Here is a 26,845-nt window from a genome sequence, read left to right on the forward strand (position 1 = left end):
TTTTTAAAATAATATTTTAATGGATAAGCTTTTAAAAATATTTCTTAATTTAACTTTTTTTTTTTTTTTTTTGTCTTTTTTCGTGACCGGCAATGGATCGCAACCCTCAGTGTTGTGCCCGTACCGGACCGGGACTGGCTACGGGATCGCAACCCTCGGTGTTGCCCCCGCTCCTCGCTCAGCCAGTGAGCGGCCGGTCTGTATGTGGGATCCGAACCCTTGGCGGGAGCGCCGCCGCACTTCCCAAGCGGTGCACTGTAGCAGTGCGCCACCGGGCCGGCCCATTAATTTAACTTTTTAAATGTTGTTTCTTTAATACACACAGTATAACTATTCATGAAAGATTAAAAAATGCAGATAAGTAAAAATAAAACATAAAAACAAAATTACCCTTAATTTCACCAACCTGAGATAATTCTTGCTAAGTTTGGCATTGACTTAGACAATTTTCTATGCATTTATAAAATATATAGATGCCTGTATTACATATCTTTAAGTGGCATTAATGACATTCACAATGTTGTGCAACCATTACTAGTATCTATTTCCAAAACTTTTTATCACCTCAGCAGACATTTTCTACCTATTAAGCAATTACTCCCTGTTTCTCTCTCCCCAACCCCTGGCAACCTCTAATTTACTTAGTCTCTATGAATTTGCCTATTCTAGATATTTCATATAAGTAGATTCATACAATATTTTTCTTTTTGTGCTTAGCTTATTTCAGTTAGGATAATGTTAGACTAGTACCTTTTGCCTGAGCTACTATAAAAAAGTATAGAATAATGATGAAAACAGAGAGGGAAAGGATGATTTGGGAAGACATTATAAAGGTATTTGTGGAATTCAACTGGACTTGAATCAAAAAATAAAAGATAATACCAAGGTTTCTAGTCGTTAAACAAGAGAAGAAGTACAAGGTGCCCAGTACCTAGGTCAAGAAATTTAATTTGTCTTAAGCAGGAGTTAGGTAGACAATAGCCCACCAGTTAAGAATGATTTTACATTGTAAATATAAAAAATTTTAAATGTAAAATTGAAAAAAAATTCAAAGAAAACTATTTCATGACATGTGAAAATTATATGAAATTCAAATTTCGGTGTGCATAAGTTTTATTGGAACACAGCTTATGCTTATTTGTTTACAAATTGCCTATGGCTGCTTTTGTGTTTAATGGCAGAGTTAAGTAGCTGTAACAGAGAGACTGTATGGCCTGAAAAGCCTGAAATATTTACTATCTGGCCCTTTATGGAAAAAGTTTGCTGACCTCTACTCTAGATTGTGAATTAGCTGGAAAAAATAAAGCACTGTTTCCTGTTTGTAAGGAGCTAGTAGTCTAGTTGAAGAAACCTATAGCAGAGAAAAGGTGTTGACAATTCTTAGTTAACTGATGTTTTATGTCAGAACAGTTATTATACATACAAATACATATGTGTATCTTTCATGAAATGACTCCTTTTCCCATTAAAAAAGATTAGAGAAACTAGTTCATAAAGACTTTGTGTTGAGAACCCATGGAAGTGGAAATGGACTAAATATAATTGTTTATCTAAGGCTTTCTCAGAAAATGAGCTGAGCTTAAAGCTGATAGAAATACTTCTAACTTGTAGCTTCTTTACCTTTTAGTAATGCTAGAAACCATGTACTTCATTGCCTTTCAGATGTGGTGGTGCTAGAATTTGTTATATTTTCCATGAGACTTTTGGGAGAACATTAGAATCTGTTGACCCACTAGGTGGCCTTAACACTATTGACATTTTGACTGCCATTAGAAATGCTACTGTGAGTATGTTTAACTTTTACACTTTATATTTTTTTAAAATGAGGTTAAAGCTTTTTTTTACCCATATAGTATATTTTTTTAATTGATTGTATTTTGTTATTTTGCCCTCATGTTGGAAATTAAGAAGCATTTTTCATGAAAAATACCAAAAATGTGATTTTTTTTTTTTTTTTTTTTTTTGGGCAGCTGGCTGGTACTGGGATCTGAACCTGACTTTGGATAATGTGATTTATTTTTTAAACTTTGGGAAGAATTGACTTTACATGTACTTATAATAAGAGTTCTAAGTTTTGTTTTTTCAGGGTCCTCGTCCTGCTTTGTTTGTGCCTGAGGTTTCGTTTGAGTTACTGGTCAAGCGGCAAATCAAACGTCTAGAAGAGCCCAGCCTCCGTTGTGTAGAACTGGTTCATGAGGAAATGCAAAGGATCATTCAGCACTGTAGCAATTACAGTACACAGGTAACTGAAAGAAATGTAAGAGGTTTCAGATTAAATAGAAAAGGACATGAGGTGTGGCTTCATAGGGTAGGAGGCAGTGTACAAGATGGGGTAAAAGTTAAAATCTGTAGTTCCTTTATCTAAAAGCGATTTGAAATAGTATTCTTAAACGTAACTTCCAAACCTATTCAGTATTTCAGTTAATTTTCCATGAGACGAAATAGACTGTTACTTTTTTCTTTCTTCATCACATATAGGAATTGTTACGGTTTCCTAAACTTCATGATGCCATAGTTGAAGTAGTGACTTGTCTTCTTCGTAGAAGGTTGCCTGTCACAAATGAAATGGTGAGCTACTATGTCACAGATCATCATTGTAATCACTATTAGTAAACATTTCAATTTTAGTTTGGCTGCTTTTTTATACAGCATTGTGATTACTTTAGATTTTAAGCATGTTTCCCAGTATATCGGGAGGAATTTCAAGTGAGTTTCAGTCTTATTTCAAAGGAATATTTTCAGTAATTCTGGTATAAAGTACATTTTTCTTCATATTTTAATCATTGTTAGCCTGCAGCCACAGGTTTTCACGAGAATGGAGTTATTGTCGAGGGTTGTGAATAGCTTTGCTCTATTATATAGTACCACTGATCTTAATGGAAAATTACTTTTATTTTCAGCCTCAGTAAACTGAGCCTTTTTAGCAAGCTCTTATGTTAATTATGAAGTACATCAGGGTAATTTGGCCGCTTCAACAGTGTTTGCTTGTTTGATGACCTAGTACTATAAAATCATAGTTGCTTGCTACTATTCTGTGGATTGCTGCTATTCACAAAAATAAAAATGCTGAAAGTGGCAGAAATATGAGATAAGCACTTGAAATTGCCCTTATGCCTCTAATTGTTGGCTGGGTTTTTTGTTTTCTTTCTGGTCACTAAAAGTGCATTTGAGTCCTTGGCTCAGGATGGTGAGCCCCAGTGGAGGTTTACTAAGAGTACAAAACCATCCTTGGAAGTATAGAATGTAAGTGCTGATGCTTGGTGGTTTTCCTAGTAAGGATAACCCTCAGATTCAGATGTCTAAGACCGAACTTAGCCTGATCTCAAACTCTACCCACTGATATCACAGAATCATTGGAACTTCACTTGAATAGATCCTTTTCATCTAGTTCTGGACCAATAAGTGCTCTTCTGCTACCTGAGATTTGTCAGGACAATGTAGAGGGCATAGTAAAGGATTTAAGTTTATTCTCTCTGTAAGCCTCAGAAAGTCTGTAGAGGGCTGGAGAGATAATTTTAACTTTTCTTTTCGATTATTGTCCCATTAGGATTTTGAACCACATATTTAACTGGGTGCTTCATAATTATGGCTAATCTGTTACTACCTTAGGTCTTTAAATGTGTCCTTTACCCAAACAGAGTTACATCTTTAAATTATGTCTAATTATGAACTATTTTTTCATTGTTGAAATTGAACTAAAACTGACATGGAATAGTGGATGATCTGTGGTTTTCATAGCAAAGTTGCATAAATTTAGCCTTGGAACTTAAATTTGCATCAGGTAGATAACTTTTTTTTCTAACAGTAAAATACTTCCTGCTACCTTAATGTAATTTTTCCCCCTAAAAAATGCAGTTTTAGATGCTGAAACGTAAATAATTTAAAAGCTAGAGCAAATTATTATTTGGCATAAGATTTAGCAATTGGAGAAGAATTACTGAATATTTATTTAGGCTTGAGTTTCCTGTACTTTTTTCAGTATTGTCTATTAAGTTTTATATATAAATTTCTCAAAGTAAAATTAGGTTGACATATTTTTATATATAGCCTAATTTTATTTTTTTCTAGGTTCATAACTTAGTGGCAATTGAACTGGCTTATATCAACACAAAACATCCTGACTTTGCTGACGCTTGTGGGCTAATGAACAATAATATAGAGGTAAATACAATTCAAGTTGTCTTTTTTCAGAGATAGAAAATCTGTTGTAACTTAGTTGTATCAAACTTATTTAGCATGGGATAACTATAAAACAGACATGCTCCATATTACTACCTGTTATATGCCAGGAAATATGCTGAGGGCTTTCTTAAATTCTCAAAACCACCTGGAGGCATTTTTCTTACTTTCTGCTTATAAAACTGAAACTCAGAGAGAATCTGGGAATTCACCGACTTAGTGTTGAAGGGCTGCCTGGCTCCATTTCAGTAACTTGTTTAAAATAGTTTTCATTTGATTCTGAAAGCTGTGAAGAAAACATTCTGAGAATTACCCAACTTTTCATAAATTTGGAAAAGCAGAGTACTCTTTTCACCACTACTGAGGTGGCTACATTTAATGGATCTTTTCTTTCCATTTCATGTAAAAGTAACAAGTTGTGTAAGATCTTAGATGGAGCTAAGGCTGGTGGATGCAGCAATTTATCCAGATGCTGTTTTTTTCTCTGCCACTTTTATCCACATACAGCAAATTTTCCTGCTACTCCCTAATCCAGTAAGATCTCAGAGGACTTCTATACCAAATTTCCTCTGTCTGCATGTGGATGGAGAGAATGTTGTAAACATGGAATTTGGGAACTGGAAGGGACTCTGGGTTATCAACTTCAACTCTTTTCAGATGAGGAGCCTTAGGCCCACAGATGATAACAGCTAATCCTATAGTGCTTATTTTTCTGGGCACTGTTACAGGAAGGAACTGGAAGGGACTCTGGGTTATCAACTTCAACTCTTTTCAGATGAGGAGCCTCAGGCCCACAGATGATAACAGCTAATCCTATAGTGCTTATTTTTCTGGGCACTGTTACAGGAAACAAGCACCTTCTCTTTAACAGGTAGAGGGAAATACTTTTTTTAGCTATGTAGCTGGAGTGATCCCTATTATCGGAAAAAATTCCAAAATGCATACGAGTAAGGCACCTTAAAACACTCAGAAAGTAGACAGTTATGTTAAAAATAAACAGTAGGGCTGGCCCAGTGGCTCACTCGGGAGAGTCTGGTGCTGGTAGTGCCGAGGCCACGGGTTCGGATCCTATATAGAGGTGGCCGGTGCGCTCACTGGCTGAGCACGGTGCACTGTGCCGAGGGTTGAGATCCCCTTACCAGTCAAAAAAAAAAAAATATTAACAGTAGACAGTTCCTTAATTTAAGGATTTAGCTTTTAACATTGACCAACTTCATGGAAAACTTATACTGACAAGGTCATATGTGATATGGTTTCAGATGAGTATTTTTCTACAAATGAATATTCCTTTGGTTTTAATGACTGTGCCAAAGAACATTATGTGGATATTTTCATTTAATCTTTACCATAACCCTATGAGAGTAGATACTGTTCTTAACAATTAGGAAACAAAGGCTTAGAAAGAGCTGGTAACCTATCCAGGAACAAAGCAAGTAAGCACAGTCTGTTGGGGCCCAGGGCCAGCCAAGGTCAGAAATGGCTGGTAACAGGCTAGGGTGAGAATTCCTGTTCTCTAGCTTTTGCTTTGTTATCACTCTTCAAAATGTACATTTTAACATGCTTTCTATTCTGAAGATTGTTAAAATCCATATATGTTTATCATCTGCTTTATTTTTTACAACTAGATAGTTCCCATGAAAAAAGGAAAATAGGTCATGTTTCTGTAAAAAAAAAAAAAATTCTTACACATAAAACATGATTGTGAAGCTTTGTTAACTTGTACCTTTTTGCAAGTTTGAGAGTGTTCATGAAATGCGTTCTACTTAGGAGCAATTTTGACTTTATTTAATCTAAATGCTTTCCTACTGTATTTGATGCTGCCTGTGAGAGATTATTAACATCTACATCCTTATATATTTTCATAATCTTGCACCTGTCATGATGCTTGGGTATAGGAAGTACGCAGTACATGCTGATTTGAATTTAACATAGCTTCTTTAGCTTTGTACCATAATTACTTTAATAATATTAGCAAATTACAACAGTGGGCAGTTGATCAGTCTATTAAATTAGCCAGCTTACAGAAAGGACAATTATTTGTCAACACTATTTCATGCAGTTACTTTAGGATAAAACAGAACATTTTCTATAGGATAAACTTAACCACAGATGCTTCTTCAAGTTATGGTTTTGTGTGCGGGAGTTGTCTGAATTTAACACAAAGGTGTGCAGGTTAGAATGATTTTTAAAGGCTTTGATCCGTGTGCTTCAAATTCTACATGGCATGCTGAAAGTTCATGTTCCACTTTTATGTGGGGACAGTTTAAATAAACGTTTCTTAACTTAGTGGGAAAGGGAGAGATGTTGGTCTGTTGCCCCTCATTTGGGAATCCCTGGTACAGGGAACCACTATTACTGACATTGTATTGTATCCCTCAGGTGTGTTGGGGCAGGAAAAAAGATTGAGAAGCATTGGGTTAAATGATTTATTTGTTTTAAAATATAATTATGGCATGAGTCCCAACAGTGAGAGGATATTATATCTGTAAGTTATTCTACACTTTTCAATTAAGATGAACATTTTTTAGTAGGCATATGTCTCTGCACTCTGATAATCACTTTTGTTTTGCTTGGTTGTGTTTTATAGGAACAAAGGAGAAACAGGCTAGCAAGAGAATTACCTTCAACTGTGTCACGAGACAAGGTAAATGTTCTAAAGCATATTCCCAACACCCAAAGATGGATTGGTAAGCCTCAGAATATTATTCAGTTCTAGAAGTAATTTTTTTCTTCTTCTCCCTTCAACACTCCATTGGAACTATTTAATTGTTTGGGCAAAGATATGTAAGTTTAAAATAGGCTCTGAGTAATTTAAAGATAATAGTATTTTGAATACACTGGAATAAATGCTTAACGGTGGCTTTTATATGTCGAGGATCCTTTTTTTTTTTAAATTCAGTAACTTTATCAACTTTGTAAAATTAGTAGAAATGACTTATGGTTTTTGAAGAGGGAAGACTATGTACATAACAGAGGCTTAATAACCAGTAATATACCTATTATAGTTGCATATATAAAAATGTGTATAAAAATCTGTTACCTTGAATTTTTTGCCAGAAAAGAATCGTATCAAATACCAAAAATAAAAATGAGGCTTTTGGATTTGGATTTTCTTTAGATATTCATCTGAAGCAAACTTTTAACAAAGGTGACAATGATACAGGAAATAAGGCAGCATAAACAATCTTATCTTCCATGATTTTTTTTTTCATGTTTACTATTGTGTTATAGAGGGAAAAAAATTCACAGAATGTTTCTGAACACATTTTTGGCATCCTTGATTTCTTTTACCTGCATTTTTTGCCTTTAGTCTTCTAAAGTTCCAAGTGCTTTGGCACCTGCCTCCCAGGAGCCCTCCCCTGCTGCTTCTGCTGAGGCTGATGGCAAGGTCTGTTCTGATTCTTAATCTAAGTGTGCATGCCTACTTACTTTGTGCAACATAATCTTCTGGAAACACTGAATAGGAGGAGAATGTTACTATAGGATATTGTGCTAAGGTCAGATCATTTTAGTCTAATAGAAATTGAAAAATTATATAACAGTGCATACTTTATCAAATATCATTGACATCCTTTTGCTTGCAATATAGAAAAAAGAAGAGGAAATTATCCTGCAGTTTTTGAATTTCAGGCTATTCGTATTTAAATTTTGCTTGTGAAATTGGATGTTTTAACATGTCTTTTAACAGTTAATTCAGGATACCTGAAGAGAAACTAAAAATGTGAGTCTCTTGCTTCAGAATGGAAAACCTTTGGTTTTCACTGGAAGGAACACTGTCTTCAAAACCATTGAAGAACCTGTTTGTACAGTGACATCTCTTGTTGTCTTTAATATGTTCTCAATGTTCCTTTTATCTAAGTCATGTAAGGTGGTATTAATTACAGTTTTAACTTTGTTTTAATTAATAACAGTAATAGTCTTCCCCAACTGTTTTCTGTTACTTTCATAAAGTTTTGAATTTAGTATTTTGGTAGAGAGTTAAGATTTCAGAGATGGAAATTGTACTTTGGGACATTTTCTCTTTAAAGGTTCTGAGATTTGTCCAGTACTAATGGATAATCCTCTAATGCTGTTTCTTATGCTTCTAATTAATTTGCACTTGTCACCCTAAATGTATAGCTTCGCACGTGCTTCAACAGCTTAAGCAAATTCAAAACAAACGGAGACTGTGAGAGTTTGAGACTGTTGTCAATTCTTGATAACCTTGTTAGGAGAATATTAAAAACGTATAAATTATTTAGACCCCTCCTTATTTCTAGTTTTTCTGCCATGTAACTCTTTTCCTTGCTTACTGTCCATATTGAAGATTCTGAACCTCAAATTAAACTTTATAAATGTCTTACCTTCTCTCAGCCCACTGTGCTCAGATATTAAGAAAACCAGCTAAAAAATCACTGCATGTTTTATTTCACTCATGGCATCACATGAATGTGCTCACTTTCCTGAAGATTCCATTCGATATATTTCAAGTATAGTTAACAAGCATTTAAAAATACAATTACTCATTTTTAAATTGATGTATAATATAATTATACTGCCTATATTTAGATGTAGATCACTTTAACATACTAGAGAAAGATTTTGGCCAGTGTTTCAATCCAGAATGATACCCAGAACTGCTGTTTTTTTAAACAACTGCTATACACTCTTCTGTTAAATTTATACAGTCCATTTTCAGATTGTAAGATCTTAAAGAGCATCTAAAAACATCTTTTAAATGTTGATGAATTATCTGTTTTTCCCATTATCATAAATGGTCATTTTTTTCTTTCAGAAGTCAAGACTAACAAATATCCCAGAAAATATGGTGCAAAAGCACTTGTGAATAATGGTAGCACTAGATTCTTCCAGCAGATCCTCTCTCAGGAGTATAGACGTAAAGGGAACCTATCTTGTTTATGTCACATGCCACATCTTAGGCAGCTTAAAATGACTATCAGCATAAAAATAGGGATTACAGTCTTATTTCTTTTATTAAAGAGTTACTTTTACTTTGTGGTATTTTTGTTGACTATTAGGAATGTAAACTGACTTAAACTATATAAATTCTTAAGTTCAGAGACATAAATTCATAGAACTTTTGGATGATAGTTCAATAGTGTTTAAGTTTACTTTGAAGAAATTAAACTGAAATGGCAGTTGTTTTTCCTTGGGTGTGTTTTTAATGAATACTTCTGTTTTTAAGGATAGCTTATACTTTTTCCAGTCTAGTATTTGAGGGATGAGCGAAGATGGAAAGTTTTGAAAAGTCAGCAAATGATAAAGAAGAAAAAAGGAATTAATCAGGACCTAATTTGGCCGAGGCCTTGCGAACAGAACCTTTTATTTAGATGGCTCAGGGTTCTACTTATACATGCCACCCACCATCTGTTTCTGACCCCGATATCTGAACAGAAGAAACTCCAGATGGGTACTTGGATATGTGTTCTTGACTAACGTCAAAGAAAATGAACTTTGTTTAGTTATTGTCAGACATGATACAGTTGGTATAGGTTTTGGTACATGTTTTTTTTCAGGTTGCATCTGGAGGTGGTGGGGTTGGAGATGGTGTTCAAGAACCAACAACAGGCAACTGGAGAGGAATGCTGAAAACTTCAAAAGCTGAAGAGTTATTAGCTGAAGAAAAGTCAAAACCAATTCCAATTATGCCAGCCAGTCCACAAAAAGGCCATGCTGTGAATCTTCTGGATGTGGTAAACCATGAGAATTTAGTTTAGGTCTAGTAAGATGACCAAATTAATAGGAGACAAAAGGAACTAAGAGTTTGAAGAGCATATTTAACTTTTAATGTTAAATGTTGCCATTTCAAAGTGATACAAAAGTAATATTTTTTTCTCCCTACCCCATTTAGCCAGTTCCTGTTGCACGAAAACTATCTGCCCGTGAACAGCGAGATTGTGAGGTTATTGAACGACTCATCAAATCATATTTTCTTATTGTCAGAAAGAATATTCAAGACAGGTTAGTATTACTTAATTTAAATCACAGACTAATACTGCTGCATAGTTCCCTGATCTGTTTTGAAAATACATCTATTTAAAAATTTTAGATTAGTTTTTATTCTAAATCAAATGCACTCTTGGGTAGCCTTTGGGTGACTGTCAAAGCAAGACAGTCTGTTTACATAGAATGATTAGAACCTAATGTATCAGCTAAAAAAAGCTATTAAGAAATGAGATTCTTTTGTAATATATGGCTACCACATTTTTAGTCATTTAAGAAAATATTTTTTCTAAATTTTAATTTAGTAGTTCATTAATTAATTTGGGTAGTGATGCTAACTTGCCTTTTTAATTATTTGATTTGGTCCTCCAAAGTATCAAAATAAGTTTCTTTCCCTAAGAAATACATATATTTTTTCATTCAGACTCAAAAAGTTTTTTCATGTGTCCAGTGCGTAATGTCTCTTCTTCTTCATATTGCCTCTGAAATAATTTTCATGCAGTAATAGGGAGAATAAAAACTTGGTTATGTAAAGTTATCTAATTTTTTAAAAAAATGTTCTTTATCCAATTTGTGGTAATCTGTTAGCTGGTTAGAGAAATTTTACTGCACAGAGGAATAAAAAGCCAGATAGTCTAATACTGAAATCAGTGATTGTCTGGAGAATCATTTATCTTTTTGCCTGTAGAATCTTTTAACGTGTAGTATGTGGAAGAAATAATTCTTTGTGTTTTACACTATGGCCTAAAGGAAAAAATTTTAGGCCCTAGCTTTTTTCTCCTTCACTGTCCCCAACCTCTACAGTTTTTTTTTAAAGATGTAATTAATTCATATACCATAAAATCCACTGTTTCTAAAGTGTACTTTACAGTGATTTTTAGTATATTCACAAAGTTGTGCAGTGCTTACCACCGTCTAATTCTTATGGGGTAATATCACCCCTAAAAAAACCCTGTACCCATCAGCAGTGACTTCCCATTTGCCGTCCCTTCTATCCCTGGCAAACACTAACCTACCATCTGTATGGATTTGCCTATCCTAGACATTTTTTGTAAGTGGGGTCATACTAGTACGTGGCCTTTGTGTCAGGCTTCATTATGTTCTTAAGGTTCATCCACGTTGTAGTATGAATCAGTACTTCAGTCCTTTTTATGGCTAAATAATATTACATTTTATGGATATATGCCATATTTTGTTTAATTCATCGGTTGATGGATAGTTTGGGTTTCCCCCACTTTTTGGCTAGTATGAGTAATGCTCATTGCAGAGTTTTGTCATGAGACATAATGACAGATGAGATGAAAGAAGGTAAAACAGCAAGAATTGCGGCTTAATGTTTCATTATAATAAAGCAAAAATCTGAAGGGCAATTATGCCACTAAAGAAATATCCAAAATAATACACTATTCTTATTTAACTTTATTATTTATGAGGTCACAATCTAAGTCCAAATTTTTAAAAGTAGAATTTTTGCCAAAACTTCCTAATTTGGTTTTGTTTTGTAGTGTGCCAAAGGCAGTCATGCATTTTTTGGTTAATCATGTGAAAGATACTCTTCAGAGTGAGTTAGTAGGACAACTGTATAAATCATCTTTACTTGATGATCTTCTGACTGAATCTGAGGACATGGCACAGCGTAGGAAAGAAGCAGCTGATATGCTAAAGGTATTATGGAAAAACTTTTTGAATTTTTATACTTGGGTTGTAGATATAAACATTCATATAAATAGCTTAAAATGCTTGTGATATTTGGATATATATAATCTTTATATTATAGCTAGGTTTTTTTGGTTGGTACTTGATTAAATTCCAGAGAAGATAATGGTTAGTATTAATTTACCTCATATAAGTTGGAGAAATTACCCCACATAATTTAGATTGATATCATAATTTAATAAGCATTTAATTTTTTTACTTCCTTTAATGCAGGCATTACAAGGAGCCAGCCAAATAATTGCTGAAATCCGAGAAACTCATCTTTGGTGAAGAGAACTATATAGCACTGAGACTTTTTTGACTCAAAACTTGCTAGTTACTGTCTACTTGAGTAGAATTTTATTTATGAACTTCTGTGTGTTGCAATGGTATGAATCTGCTCATGTGAAGACTGGCTATAAACTGAAAAGTGTACTCTATTGCAGAACAAATCACACATTTAATCCAAATAATAAATGGCTGTTTATAAAATTTTCCAGTATATATAAAATACATTCAATGTGTCTTGTAAATGAACTGTTAATGTTCTAGTTGTACAAAGAAGTTTGCCTGTGGATAAGATGACCTGTGTAATCCCTGTTAGTAGTCTTAAAGCTGCTGCCATAGTCCTTCAAGAAAGTACCAAGACAACATTTCATATGACTAATGCATGTACTATATACACTGATGTGGGTTGGCAACTTCCTCATGTAGAGTCACTATATTCCACCCATGACTCTGTGATGAACTCGCCAATCCACATCTTTAATTCCACCCGTCCTTCAATTTTTTTTTTTTTGAGCTGCTTTGATGTGTAAGAAACCTGAACGCACAAGAGGATCTGTAACGTTGACAAAGATACTGTGTGGTTACATATCCCTTCCACTTCTGGGTCCACAATGCCCTCAGTGCATCAAAATTTAAAATACGCTTTGATTCTTTCTTAAAACTGGATTACAATTTCCTGCATTAAAAACAACCATCTAGACTTGATTATCTAGTAAGACATGGTAACGACGGCCAGTACTTTTTAGGTTTAGAGGATCCAATGGTAACCTTAATTTTCCCTTAGTTTGCAAATATAGTACTCATTAAGATACATCTGGGGGTGGGGAGAAAAAAAAATACATCTCTAAAGTGGGGCACTTACACCAGGTTCCAAGATTCACTTTGATGTGGGACTTAAAACCAATCTACTCTCTGTATTAGTTGGTAACAGCTACTTTTGCTTCATACCAACAAAATACAGTAGAATAGTATGAAAATACTGGTGGAAGTTTATTATTTGAAGAAAAAACATCTGGATACACACTCCTAAAGGCTTACAGCTGTTAAGCTGCATTCAGGAGGTGGGGGTGAGGTTTAAAACGCATACATATTTTATTAAAATTCCCCAGGTGATTCTTGGTATGAACTACTATATTATAAATTGTAAGATAAGGGTAGATATCCTTAAACATCTAGCTCCATCTCTCTCTAGCAGATAACACATTAAGGAAATTATACATTGCAGATATTATAAAATTTCTTTTCAGGTTATGACCAGATGTTTATGAAGGACTGTTGGCAGGGAAAATATGAATGTTAACTTTAGCTTATGGTACATACCCATTTACTAAGAAACAATAGGTTCAGTGACTGGTCCCAAACATAAAAAACCCAAAATCAGTTTGATATGGTACTACTTTGAATCTGTTAATAGTACCATATTGACAGAATACACACTACCAAAATGTTTGTTAGCACACTTAAAAATCACTCTGCATCATGAACATCAGTTTTGAAATTAGAACCATCCATGATTTACTTTTTTCAGATAGTAGATCAAATGACTACCAACGTAACCTTTTAAATTTGTAAGGGGAAAAAAACCCCCCAAAACTTACAGTGGTTCTTTCTCCAGCACATCAAACATTTCAAATTGAAAATGCTGGCTTTAGAGACATGCTATAGTAATGTACCTGCTAGTACTACACACTTTGTACAAAGAAAAACAGAAGCAAGAAACTTATGGCAAGAGAAAAAACTTCCATTTGTTTGTCCTTAAATTGAGTGAAGTTCTGAAATGTAGACATGATCTCTGACATTTATAATAGATACTTGTATGTTCTTGCTGTGTAAATAAAATTGCTGGTATGAAATGATATTAAAGCTTGTCAATAAATGAATTCTTCCAAACTTTTGTCCCAGAGAAAAGCTTAGATAAACTGTGCTTTTTAACACCTAAATCTACTTTGGAACAAAACAGTACAACTTATACTGTACCAAGCGTTTTATGGCTTCTTTTTTTATTAGATTCTCACATTTCACCAAGGTATCTCCATCTTTGCATATGAAGACAGTGACTTGCTCCAAGTAATCTAGGTAGTAAATGGCTAGAATCTGAACACTAACATCATGCTTGGCTGCCTGTAAGATCTTCAGAAGAGATCCATCAGGGAAATGGTTTTTTGGACGTGGAAACAGTTCTGGAGAATTAGGTTGCCTAATATATGCAGAGCTGAACTCAGTCTTGATTCCAAATGCTTTAAGTTTGACTTGAGAACTTACCTTACCTGGATACCTTTTGATATTCTCATATGATTGCATATTTGGTGCAATATATGCCTCTATTTTGTTTCTTTGGTTACTTAACTTTTCAGTTTACCTCAAGATGCAATCTGCTTGAGAACAGAAGTTGAAACTTAAAACTAATTTAAAAGTTTCTGAATTTATAAAATATTGCTACCTTCAGAATCCACTGACAAAAGAAGGCTGTGAATAAATAGAATTATACTGAAACACAGGCAAGGCAGTGGAAAATTGAAATAGAAACTTTCTGAAAAGTCAAGTACTGATTTCTTTTCTTTAAAAAAATACTATTTCTTGCTATAATTTCTAATGCCAAGTAAGTCCTCATCTAAACTTTTCTCCTTTTTAAGGAGAAAAAAACAATCAGAAATTTACAGGTTTGCAATACTAGATTTCCCATTTATAATGTGAACAGTAGATGTGCTGCGGTTTTATAAAAACTGTATAACACTAGTGAGATCAGAGCTGCATGCCTGATATAAAAGTATCGACAATTCCTTATACTACACCTTTTTTATTCTTCCTCATCACTTCAAAAAGGAGAGCAAGAAGGGTAGGACAGGAAAGAAAGCATTTATTTCTTTCACGTAGTATAATTTAAAAAAAAAAAAATCTTTTAAAGAGAAATCAGTTTTCTCTATGTAGTCCTTAGTGTTTGTGGGTCAGGAAATAAAATATCCCCTCGTTAAACAAACACCTTATTTATTAACCAACCCATAAAAATAATGAAATTACTCACACTGTGAGGGCTAGTGTATACTCCATTCTCCGTTTTTCTTATTTGCATAAGCGAAAGCATAAGTTTTGGAACCAACCTTTCATTTGTCTTGAGAATGAATGATGGATAAGTTTGTTTGAATAACCAGAAGAATTTTTCATCATAACTGAAGCCATTTTATAACATAGAAATTCTTTTTTCCTATTTTAAGTAAAGAAAGTCCATTCTTGAGAATATGTTGTCCGACAACTAAAACACTCTCAGGATTTGTTACTTGTCTGTGATTTATACTGACTCCACCGTCTGTTATCATCCGATACCTAAAAATAGAAATGTTTAGTAACTAGAGAGATCCAATCACTGTTGACCTTCTCCCCAAAAGATTATTTCACTTAAATTTCAGAGGCTCTCCAATTGAAACTATTTAGCACTGGACTGTTACCTTCATGTTCACTCTATTTGATTCTGCCTCTCTTTAATGCTCTTCTAAAGGAGCAGCTAAAGGGTAATAATAGGTTTCTTGTATGCTGGAGAAAAAGAGCTGGGATATCTCAAGCTCTTGATAGAACTATTCAGTTGATAGTGGTTTCAAAAATTAAGTGAATAATGGAGGCACTTTCTGGAAAGTTCCCCTGACCTTGGAAATAAAGTCACAGAAAAGAAACTTACAAAAATAAGAGAACAATGCTGCTTTTAGTAAGCTATCCATTAGAAAAGTCATAACTATAGTGTTATCTACAGAAACCTTTAGGAAACTTGCCGATGAAACTAGATGACTCCTGCAAATTAGATTCTGAGACTATGCACATAATAGCAAATTGTTCGTTAAAAGGAAAAAAAAAAATTTTAATTGGCTGATAGCAGAAATAGAAAATCAGTAGCTGATCTAATTTCTAGATTACCATCCAAAATTTTTGATGGCACATGCAAAGTAAATAGGCTTTATCGAAGTTATTTATCATCTAATTTATTCAAGAAACATTTACAGAACTCATACAATGTGCTAAATATAAATAGTACTGCAAACTAGCAGAGAGATTAAGTGAATAATGACAACACACTGTGATTAAGTGCGTAAGAACTAGAAGAAGTTGCTCTAGGAGAACACTGATTGGGTGGAGGCTGGAAATTTTCCTGAATGAAGAGACATGTAAACTGCCTGGAAGAGTGAGTAGCAGTTACCTTTACCACAGGGCAAGGAAACATGGAGTAGCTAGAAAGAGGTGAGATTTGAGAAGAAAGGAGGGCGAGAGCATGAAAAGCCTTGGAAGTCCTTGTGAAAGGCAAATGTTGATTTTCTCTTATATGCATGTTACCAAATAAAATGAAGGAACTATTATACATAGTTTTAAAAAATTCAACAGTAAAAGATTTTCTATTTAAAGACAGACTTCTTTCTTTTAGGAAATATTTTAGGATGTTTGCTACAGTTTCCAGATCATGTTGTACCTTTTGTTTAAATGTACAGACCAACCCTATTTAGCTAATACAATATAAAAAATACAACCAGTATTACTTAGAAACCCAGCTAAATCAGATATGGTGTAATCTTTAGTGATAAAACTTCCAGTATCAACAAATACACCATAGGAAGGTTCAAAAGAAAATATAAAATGCTTCCAGTGAGGAAAATTCTTAGAATCAGTGACTCACTCACCGTAGGGAAGGGTATGACACCACCCTCAAATTCAGTGTATATTAAATAAACTACCACATTAGGGAATTAATAAGATGGAGTGGCAGTGATGCAAAAGGAGACAATAGATTCTTTATACAGAATAATCTAGGGCTCTTTAGGATAGAGGAAAATGATCCCAAATAATTGAAAGAAAACAGCAACTGTAACAAGTGTCATTCATAATCATGGTCATGGTCTATTTGACTTATGCTCAAACTCCTATAGATGAGGCACGCAGGGTCTTCTGGCTAACAAGTGCTTTTCATTCTACATCTCACTGTTCATTTAAAAATGGATAAACGTCAACTATACCTATATGCTAAATTACATTGTGTGGAACACCTTATTCCCTAATAGTACCCCATAACAGGAATTAAAATATTCTACTCAGTTCCTGAATAAGAAAAATGCAATTCCTAAGAGGAACATTATGTTGTTTATAATAAGTCTTCTGAAGTTATATGCTCATTTCATTTTCAGAAATTCAACTAATATTTTAAGTAGGTTCGGTAACCCACCTATCCCCTCCAAATAAAGAGGATACAGACTGAGTATGAGAGGGGTTGTGTGAAGCTGTTCACTTAGGTCCTTAAGACCTTCTCAAATTATGACCGTATCCCTGAGCTGACTGATCCCAGTGTATGTACTAAACAATGTGGTCCCTCAAACTCAAGACTATTCCAGTGCTGAAGGAAAAACTGATTGGATTAGACTTAATAAGAGACAATATAAGAGTACTGTGCCATACAGAAAATTTAAGGTATTTTCAACATAAGTACTCTTTTCACTTTATTCTTGGACTAACCTAACTTCTACAAGAAATGAGATGCCATTAAAGCATTATCAGAAAAACACCCTCTCTGGAAACACATACTGTGAATTGTAACATTTAATGGTGAATTAACTGTGAACCTAAAAGTTAAATAATCTTACCCTCGGGGACCATCTGGAATGGCATTTGCTTTGCGGCATGTATCAAGGACGTTTGTTCCAGGGTCAAGAACTAATTCTGAAAATGAAGCTTCTTTAAACAACTCTTTTAACTCTTGATCAGACATGACCTCCAGTGCATCTATGCTACTATGATAAAGGGCATGTGTACACCTGAAAAACATATTGTAAGAGCCACATCATACAAGTGCTTATTGAAATACATGTTCTAATACCCATTAACCAATTATGGAGTGCCCATTATATTTCAGACTAAAGTTTTTGAAACAGCAACATCTATCTTGTATAATTCACAAACACAATTCAAGATAATCTTTTTTTCCAATTAATGGGCTATTTTAAAGTACTTAAGTCAAATACTGATAATCCCTGTCACTGGTAAATGACAACCTAATCTTCTCTAGTCTATCAACTAAATAACTTTATCAATTGTTGGTTACTCTAAAAGGCAACCTTTTAGCAGAATCCAGTCCTTCTCGTCCATGAACAAGCTTTGTTACTTCTGCAGCAAGTCGTTTCTGAGGACCTCGCTTTTCTGGCTCTTTGATGTGCAGCTGCATAATGTGGTCAATCTCTGGAATGGGCAGAAAAGTGAAGAGCTTCAGGTACCTTTGGGATAAAAAATAAAGTGTTACATTTATATCACCTCATTTTTACTTCTAGCTCCCTTACCCTTTAAAGAATATCCTGTTTACTTTTAAATTTTTAAAAAAATTTTAAATATGAAACATAACATGCAGAAATGTACTGAAAATAATATAACAGACACCCACCCATGCACACGCACCACCCAGACTGAAGATGTTACTATTTTCCAATCTTTGTTTTTGATCCCTCCTCCTTAAAAGGAATAAAATAGTGTAGATATGATGAAGGCTCTAGCCCCATCACATTCCCTTCCCTGCCACCAAAGATAACCACTCAATTTGTGTACTCCCTTTCCAAGTATGTTTTTGTATTTTATGTGTACATACCCGTAAATACAAAGTACTCTGTAATTTAAGAATTGACATAAATAACATCATTTTGTATGTATCCTCCTTTTAAACATTTTCTTTGGTGAAATATAACACACAGAAAAAAGTATGTTAATCACAAAGATATAGCTTAATGAATTATAAAGCAAAGATTTACGTAACTATCACTTTGATTAAGAAATACAACATTGCCCCTACCCAAGGAAGCCCAAATACGTCACACACTCCCATACCCCCTCCACGTTAACCACTATTCTGTTTTTCATGGAAATCACTTCCTTGTTTTTCTTTACACTTATAACATCTCGGTATGTCTCCCTAAAAAGCATCACTTAGTTTTGCCTGTTGGCCTATCTTTATGACTTTCTATAAACAGAATCATACAGAATATATTTTTGTGTTTGGCTACTGTGGCATATCAATATATTTAGGAGACTCATCCATGATGTTGTGTGTACAGCATTCCATGCTACGAATATCCCATAATGTATGGATGTATTTATTTCTACTGTAGACGTGTCGTTTCTACTTTTGGATAATTGCTAATAATGCTGCTATGAATATCCCATATTTTTCTCTTCATGCACACATGCACTAATTTCTGTTGGGTAGGTACCCAGGACAGAATTGCTGGATCATGGGTTATGTGCATATTCAGCTTTAGTAGGTGCTGCCAAATATTTTTCCAAAGTGGTACTACAAATTTACCCTTCCACCACTTTGGAACATTCTCACCAACACTAGGTACTGCCGATTCTTTTGTTTGTGTAAGTTCTATAGTGGTATCTCACTGTGCCTTTATCTTGCATTTTTCTTATTCTTAAGGCTAAGCACCTTTTCATATATTTTTGGCCTTTGGATAGAATCTTTGTGACATGTCTGTTCAAGTCTCTTTCCATTTTTCTGCTGGGTTGTCTTTTTGTCATGGGCTTAGAGAAACTCAGTAATTTGAACTCAAGCTCTCTATCAGTTAGGTACATGTATTAAAAATATTTTCTCCCACTCTTTTTTTTTTTAGTATGGAATGCTTCACAAATTTGTGTGTCATCCTTGCATAGGGGCCATGCTCATCTTCTCTGTATCATTCCAATTTTAGTATATGTCCTGCTAAAGTGAGCATTCTTCTCCCACTCTTAATGGTGAGTTTTGATGAATAGTAGATCGAAATTTTAATTTGGTCTAATTTATCAGTTTTTTACTTTTGTGCCCCATTAAAGAATCTTTCCCTATTCCAAAGTCATAAAGATATTTCCCTATTTATCTATTGTCTAAAAGCTTTACTGTTTTGTCTTTTGTTATAGATTTAGGTTTATAATCTACCTGGAATTGACTTTTGTGTACAGCGTAAGGTTAAGTTTCATTTTCCGCCCAACAAAGACATCTAATTACCCAAGCAATATTTATTGAAAAGACTGCCTTACCAATTTGCAGTGCCACCTTTGTCAGGGAAGGTGACCATATATGCCAGAGTCTGTCTGGATTCTCTATCTGTTCCACTGGTCTCCTTACTTAATCTTACACTTAAACTTTACTTTAAACCTAATGGTTATTACTAGAATTAATAAGTGAGTTGGCAGGATTGCTAGACACAAAGTCAACAAATAGATATTGTATTTCTGCACACTAGAACCAAATAGAAAATAAAATTAAAAAAAAAAATATATCAGTTCTTGATATATCAAAACACTAGGACTGTACCATCAAGCATGCTAGGAATAAATCTATAATTACTATAATTTTGTAATAAGGCATATCTTCCACTGTTCTTCAAAAATATCATGGCCAGTCTTAGATTTGCCAAGTAAATCTTATTTCCATGTAAATCTTTGTGTTTGTCAAGTTTCACAAAAAAAGCCTGTTCGACATGATTGAGATTGCACTGAATATATGGATCTAATTAAGAACTGATATCTTTCTGGGCCGGCCCGGTGGCGCACTGCTACAGTGCGCCGCTTGGGAAGCACGGTGGCGCTCCCGCCGAGGATTCGGATCCCACATACAGACCGGCCGCTCACTGGCTGAGCGAGGTGCGGGAGCAACACCGAGGGTTGCGATCCCGTAGCCAGTCCCGGTCCGGTACAGGCGCGACACTGAGGGTTGCGATCCGTTGCAGGTCACGAAAAAAGACAAAAAGGGAGGGGGAAAAAAAAAAAAAAAGAACTGATATCTTTCTATACTATGAATATAGTATAACTCTCCATTTACGTAGGTTGTCTTTATTTTGCTCAACAGTGCTTTTTAATGTTCTGCAGGAAAGTCATATATTTTTAAAATTTTAAAGTAGTCCTAGATTATTTTGGTGATACAGTAGCAAAAAATTTTTTTTCCACTTTCTCTTTGTTGCAAGTGTATTTATTTGTTTTCTCATTATTTATATTCTTCCAATACTCTAGGGCAATGTGAATTAATGAGAAAACCATTTTTTAAAAAGATCTTTAAAAGGTGTTTTATGGGGCTGGCCCAGTGGCGCACTGGAGAGTGCGCCGCTTGGGAGTGCAGCAGTGCTCCCACCGAGGGTCGGATCCCATGTGGAGACCGGTTCCCGCTCACTGGCTGAGCACGGTGCGGGCGCAACACCGAGGGTTGCGATCCCGTTACCGGTCAGTAAAAAAGACAAAAAAAAAAAGGGGAAAAAAAAAAAAGGTGTTTTATGCTACATTAAGGAAAAGAAATCATATTTTTGAGAGAAAAGAGACAAAGGGAAAATGAAGGTAGTCAAGTTTAAGATAAAAGTTGTGAAAAAACTAGAATAGACAAGGGATAAAATCCTCAGAACTTGCTAGATATAGATCACAAACTTGGCTCTAAGTTTTCTAGTCAACTACTGGGTTTTCTGCTTTAGCCAACAAAAGTATTTAACTTTAGAGCACAGTTAAAATTGCAGTGTTCTGTGATCTAATGGTTTATACCTTAAATAGAATCTAAGTAAAAACAAAACCAAAAAACTATAAAGAGTACATAGAGATTAGAGGGCTAAAATTACATCACAAGCTTCTGACGTTAATTTTTCTCAGCCCACTATTAGGAACTTACCTTTCCACAGAATCATCCTGCTGCCTGACAAAGAATTGATACAATTCAAATGGAGATGTCTTATCTCTGTTTAGCCAGACAGCATTACCAGCAGACTTTCCTAACTTTGCTCCAGTTGTACTTGTAATTAGAGGGACGGTGATCCCAAATACGTCTTCTCCAGTTAACCTATGCACAAAGAAGAACTTCATTATGTGCTTCTACCACACTGGTGGTAGGTTCCACTATTCACCTTTCAGATTTCAGTTGGTTACCTGCTCCAAGAAAACTTCCTTGACCTCCTAAATCTGGATTCTTGACCCTCATATGGGCCGTTTTCGAATTTGTCATTCTGATCTGCAGTTGCACGAGTGGCTCTGGGCAAGCTCAGGGGGAGCACTGCATAACTAGGGACTAGAAATTGTGAAAGGCTGGGTGGGAAGAGGAGAGAAAATTGGGTGAAGGGGGAGCCAGGAAGAGACACTACAGGGCATGTTTTAAAGGGATTTTTAAATGAGTTTTTGTCCGTAGCACACGGGCTAAACCAGTACTTCACCTCCCTCGGGAAATTGCCATTAAAAATCTACATGACTTGTTAAATATTTGAAGACGAAACATTTTTTTTTGAGATGCCAACCAAGGATTAACACTAGTTTCAATAAAGGTGCAGAACTAAAGCAAAGGCTACTCAGAGACCCAGTCGCGTTTCACTATAAATAAAAGCAGTTTCTCAAGTTAGAAACAGAGAGAAGGCGACTTAAGGGAAGCAAAACAGGCACACCGACTCTTGACCAGGGGTCTACTTGCTGCAGACCTCTACAATATGCTCTTTACTCTTAATACCCTTAATTCGGCCTTCTAGTTCTCACCAGCCGGTGTTATGAACACCATTATAGACCCTTAATGAGGCTAAAAGCAACAAGAGCCTGCATGAAGGGCAGCATACCACAATCCTAACAGTGAACACCAGGCGACTAGTGTGTGTACATTATTTGTCCCCAGGATTTACCCAGGTCTAAAAGTGCTTACTTGTTTATGAACTCGTATCCAGACATGATGTTGCCCAGCTGATCAGACCCGCCCAGCTGGACCCGGCATCCATAACGCTGGAACAGGTAATAGAAGTCATAGGCCTGGAGCACCTGGTAAAAGAACTCGGCTAAGCTCATGCCTTCCGGGCTTTTGAGCCGCGTTTGCACGCTCTGCCGGCTCAGCAGCGTGCCCATGCGGAAGTGAGCGCCCACGGCCGCCAGGTAGTCCACCAGGTGCTGCTTCTGGTACCAGGCCGAGTTATCCAGCACGGTGAAGCTGCCCCAGGTCCGCCCGTCAGTAAAGAGCTGCTGGTGATTAGCCGCCAAGGCCTCGAGGCCTCGGCGCAGGGCGCTGGCGTTGGCTCGCACGCGCTCTGCGTCCAGCGCCTCGCGCTCCTTGGTACGGCCGCTCGGGTCTCCCAGGCGCGCCGTGGCACCTCCCACCAGAGCGATCACATTGTGACCCGCTCGCTGGAAATGAAACAGACCCAGCAGTGCCAGCAGATGCCCCACGTGAAGCGAGTCGGCCGTGGCGTCGAAGCCGCAGTATATGGTCTGCGGAAAGCTGCCCGCCATGCCACGGTTGAAGAGCTCCGGGAGTTCCACCTTCGTACCTCTTTCCGGGAAGAACTCCTTGAACAGACCCCGAGCCTTCTGCGCCGCTAGTAACCCCTGAGCGCCCGAGTGGGCCTTACGCAGGCCCAGGGGCAAGTTTGCTGACGGGCCTGGGGTACGAGACCACCGGCCTCTGAAAAGGTACCGCAACGTGGGCGCCGCCATCTTGGTGGCGGCACGAAGGGAATGCTGGGATCTTGGCTCTCTCCCCGCCACACCCCCCCAGTACCCGCCTTCTGCCCCTCCCGGGGAGGGCGCGTCAGTGTTTCTCTGCGCATGCCCGGGTAGAGCGTGAGGCTTTTACTTAGTTCCGGAGTTTGCGTTCTGGACGATCACCATGGTTCCCGCCAAGTGGCGGTTCAGCTTCAGGGCCCAGTCACCTTAACTTCCCTAAAACTTAATTTCCTTATTTGCGATGTGGCTATTTTTATGGTAATAGCTCCTACCTCATAGGGCTGTTGCGAGCATTAAGAATTAAAGCACTTGGCACACAGCGCTCTCCAAATATTAGCTTAGTTTAATTTTCACTTAAAAAGATTGTGATGAGGGCCGGCCCGGTGGCGCACTGGATGGTGCGCCGCTTGGGAAGCGCGGCGGCGCTCCCACTAAAATTAGTAAGACGATACCAGTATGGCAATATGAATAAGATGTTTATTTGAGGCTTGATTATATGAAATATGAGAAAAGACAGAAACAAGGACGCATATCAGATAATTATTTTAAATAGCAAACTGTTGAAAAAAATTAAATATCTAAAGATAGAGGCCTGATTAAATAACTTGTGGTATAACCCCTTCTGGTATATTTTGCAGCCATTAAAACTGTGGTTATGAAATATTAGTAAAACCAGAAACAAAAGTATACATATTTTAGACTGAGGTGGGAAAGAATTCTCTAAAATGAAAAAAAGAATGAGACCACGTAATAACTTCGTATAGCATACATTATACGAAGTTATACCCGGAAAAAGACAAAAAAGACAAAAAAAAAAAAAAAAAGATTGTGATGCGCAAGTTCTTTGAAGTCTTGGTTCTATGCAAAACCCTGTCCAGAGGTTGGGAAGGGTTAGGAATTGGTTTAACCTCATGGAGAGAGACGGAGTTGGCGTTGAGACGCAATTTCGTAATACGGATTCCCCAAGTGCATTCATTAGCTTCTCCAGGAGGTGGCAGTCGTGTCCGAGCAACAGAGAGAGAAAAATTCAATAAATTAAATGCTTAAGCCCTGTGTGTTTTTAAAAATGTATTTATTTTAAATACAGGTGACCAGGTCGGGACACACCTTAGTATAAGTGGATTCAAATTAGTAATCAAATCGCCACAGCATGCCACGTGCTCTGAGTACTCCACTTGCCAGGGATGAGGTTCTCACTGGCTGCTGGCTGGCAGATCTAGCTCCAAAATGCCATCTTAGAGTCTGATTTGTAGGACCACTTTAATAACCAACTGTCTTAAGTCCAGTTCCCGGGACTCCGAGTTAGAGGTTTTTGTGCTGGAAGATTATTGGGGTGTGCTCTTGGGAACAACATCTGTAATGGAATGAGGGAAGCAGAGTTGAGCAGAGGGAGTTGAACTGTGAGCAATTTGAACAAACTGAATAACAGAGGCCTCGGACACTCCCAGAAGGGCTTTGGAGCTGGGATTTCTTTTCAGAGTCTTCCTGAATTGAAGCAAGGGGCAGACGGTGACACCCTTTTATTGACTACTCATTAAATGTGGTATGCTCCTAGGGAGGAAGCAAGACCATGGGCAAGGCTTTTTGCAGAGGGAGATGTGCAAAAAGGGCCTCACCTGGAAGCCATCAGCAACCAACACTCCCAGCAGCTGGGAGATTGAGTGCCTTGGTCCTGGTGCAGGGGTCCGGGCCATGCCCCAAACTATTCCCTACAGGACCTTTCCATTCCTTAACTTTATAAAGTCATTTAATGATATGAAATATTATTTTAATTATTAGTTGCTTTGCATGTATAATTATCAGTGAATCGAATTTTTTATTCCCAAATAGTAACTTCAGTAGGATTTTTAGATACGCCCTCAACAAACTATATAACATAATCCCGTATGTTGAGGAAAATAATCAAGATGTATTCTCTCATGTTGTTATTCAAAATACCTTAAACTTTGCGATCGTAACCTGTTGATCTGCAGTCTTATGTCCCACCACTTTGATCAGGGACAGATTTCAGTATGCACAGCAGGAAATTCTGAGCACACAGCAGATGGTGCTTCCTATTTGGTACTTAACACACAAAGATTTGAACATTTCTAGAGGAAAACCTTTCTGTATTGCTAGGGCTACGGTCCACAGACCCTTCAAACCTGTTGTACAGACCGGGTCACAAACCCCTCACCTGCAGGTCTACGAGCTAGGTAATAGGAAAAAGATCCTAGGAGCTGAAAGATTTGAACATTTCTAGAGGAAAACCTTTCTGTATTGCTAGGGCTACGGTCCACAGACCCTTCAAACCTGTTGTACAGACCAGGTCACAAACCCCTCACCTGCAGGTCTACGAGCTAGGTAATAGGAAAAAGATCCTAGGAGCTGTGAGTGAAGATTAGTAGGCTTTATTCAGATGCAAGCTCAGGTAGCTAGCAGCAGCTACCCTAGTGGCCTCCTGGGGCATCCCGAGGGCACTGTGTATCAGAGCTGTTCATCCTTTGTACTTAAGTCCAATAACCCAGGAACACCTGGGTGCCCACGCACATCCACAGACAATAGCCAAGGAACACCTGGGTGCACATGCAGTTACCATTTACATCAAATGCTCAGCAAGGTTCTGAACACCCCCTCCCCCCTGGCCCGGGATCCTGACCATTTACTTTTCATTTTCCCTACACTTTTCATTCTTGAGGTTTCTGGTCAGTATGACACATAAATATCTGTAGCTTTTAGAGGTGTATTGATAATTTTATACTAGAAAGTATGACTTCCTATCTTGGCGTAATTACTTATCACTTTATCACTTCAGGAAATTCTGCTTCTCCTTATAAATATATGTACCTGTGTCACCATTACTTGATGGCCTGTATTTAATGGAGAAGAAATTTGGGGGATGATGAAAAATGGAAAATTTCTACCTGGTATTAAAATTTGTTATAAAGTCTTTTAAAAATAGATTTAAGTTCTGCTTTGTCTCTTCTTTAGTTGTATTTCATGAACAAGGAGCAAAGTATAGAAGATAGTATCAGAGCAGGTGCTATGTGAGACTTGACAGTAGCTCAATGACAGTGACAACTTTGGAAAATACATTCACATCAATTATTTTCCTTTCATAATTTGTGTTGGTGTAATAGGGAAAATGAGGCTTTATCCAAAAGACAGGAATAATAGAAGAAGGTAGGACTTTCAAACTTTTGGAATCACATCTATGGCTAAAATGTTATGGGACTGCACCCATGACTTGTGCTTGGGTTAAGTAAAGTTCACCAAGTTGATTCCTGCTGTTTTTATTGGCTTAAAAAGTTAATGAATGAGT

General features: G+C 36.6%; 2 protein-coding genes across 5 annotated transcripts in view; one reads left to right on the forward strand and one right to left on the reverse strand.

Moving 5' to 3' along the window:
• Positions 1–13,961, forward strand: part of DNM1L (dynamin 1-like) — a 58,072-nt gene extending 44,111 nt beyond the window's left edge. For 2 of the 4 annotated variants that reach the window (XM_008576651.1, XM_008576647.1), the window contains 10 exons: positions 1,663–1,783; positions 2,087–2,242; positions 2,479–2,568; positions 4,069–4,161; positions 6,767–6,823; positions 7,490–7,567; positions 9,696–9,872; positions 10,031–10,140; positions 11,628–11,787; positions 12,052–13,961. In XM_008576651.1, coding sequence (XP_008574873.1) covers positions 1,663–1,783; positions 2,087–2,242; positions 2,479–2,568; positions 4,069–4,161; positions 6,767–6,823; positions 7,490–7,567; positions 9,696–9,872; positions 10,031–10,140; positions 11,628–11,787; positions 12,052–12,108 — 1,099 coding nt within the window. In that variant the 3' untranslated portion in view covers positions 12,109–13,961. The remainder of the gene's footprint in view (positions 1–1,662; positions 1,784–2,086; positions 2,243–2,478; positions 2,569–4,068; positions 4,162–6,766; positions 6,824–7,489; positions 7,568–9,695; positions 9,873–10,030; positions 10,141–11,627; positions 11,788–12,051) is intronic. The other 2 variants (XM_008576648.1, XM_008576649.1) reach the window with 1 other exon arrangement.
• A 113-nt stretch (positions 13,962–14,074) lies between these two features.
• Positions 14,075–23,597, reverse strand: YARS2 (tyrosyl-tRNA synthetase 2, mitochondrial). Its single transcript, XM_008576646.1, has 5 exons — positions 22,754–23,597; positions 21,746–21,913; positions 18,189–18,344; positions 17,718–17,888; positions 14,075–15,426 (listed from the first exon to the last, which is right to left on the reverse strand). The coding sequence occupies exons 1-5, from the start codon at positions 23,533–23,535 to the stop codon at positions 15,267–15,269; spliced, it is 1,437 nt and encodes a 478-aa protein (XP_008574868.1). The 5' UTR covers positions 23,536–23,597; the 3' UTR covers positions 14,075–15,266.
• Between the last annotated feature and the right edge of the window lie 3,248 nt (positions 23,598–26,845).

This window comes from Galeopterus variegatus, unplaced genomic scaffold (genome assembly GCF_000696425.1).
Source record: "Galeopterus variegatus unplaced genomic scaffold, G_variegatus-3.0.2 Scaffold1384, whole genome shotgun sequence".
NCBI lineage: Eukaryota > Metazoa > Chordata > Mammalia > Dermoptera > Cynocephalidae > Galeopterus > Galeopterus variegatus.

What these genes read in the sequence shown, in the direction of transcription:
- YARS2 (XM_008576646.1), bottom strand. Translation starts at nt 23,535, where the DNA reads ATGGCGGCGCCCACGTTGCGGTACCTTTTCAGAGGCCGGTGGTCTCGT. An exon ending in GGACTGGATTCTGCTAAAAG is followed by an intron (nt 17,889 to 18,188) that starts GTTGCCTTTTAG and finishes TATGTTTTTCAG; the next exon opens with GTGTACACATGCCCTTTATC. An exon ending in ATTCCAGATGGTCCCCGAGG is followed by an intron (nt 15,427 to 17,717) that starts GTAAGATTATTT and finishes TTCTATTTTTAG; the next exon opens with GTATCGGATGATAACAGACG.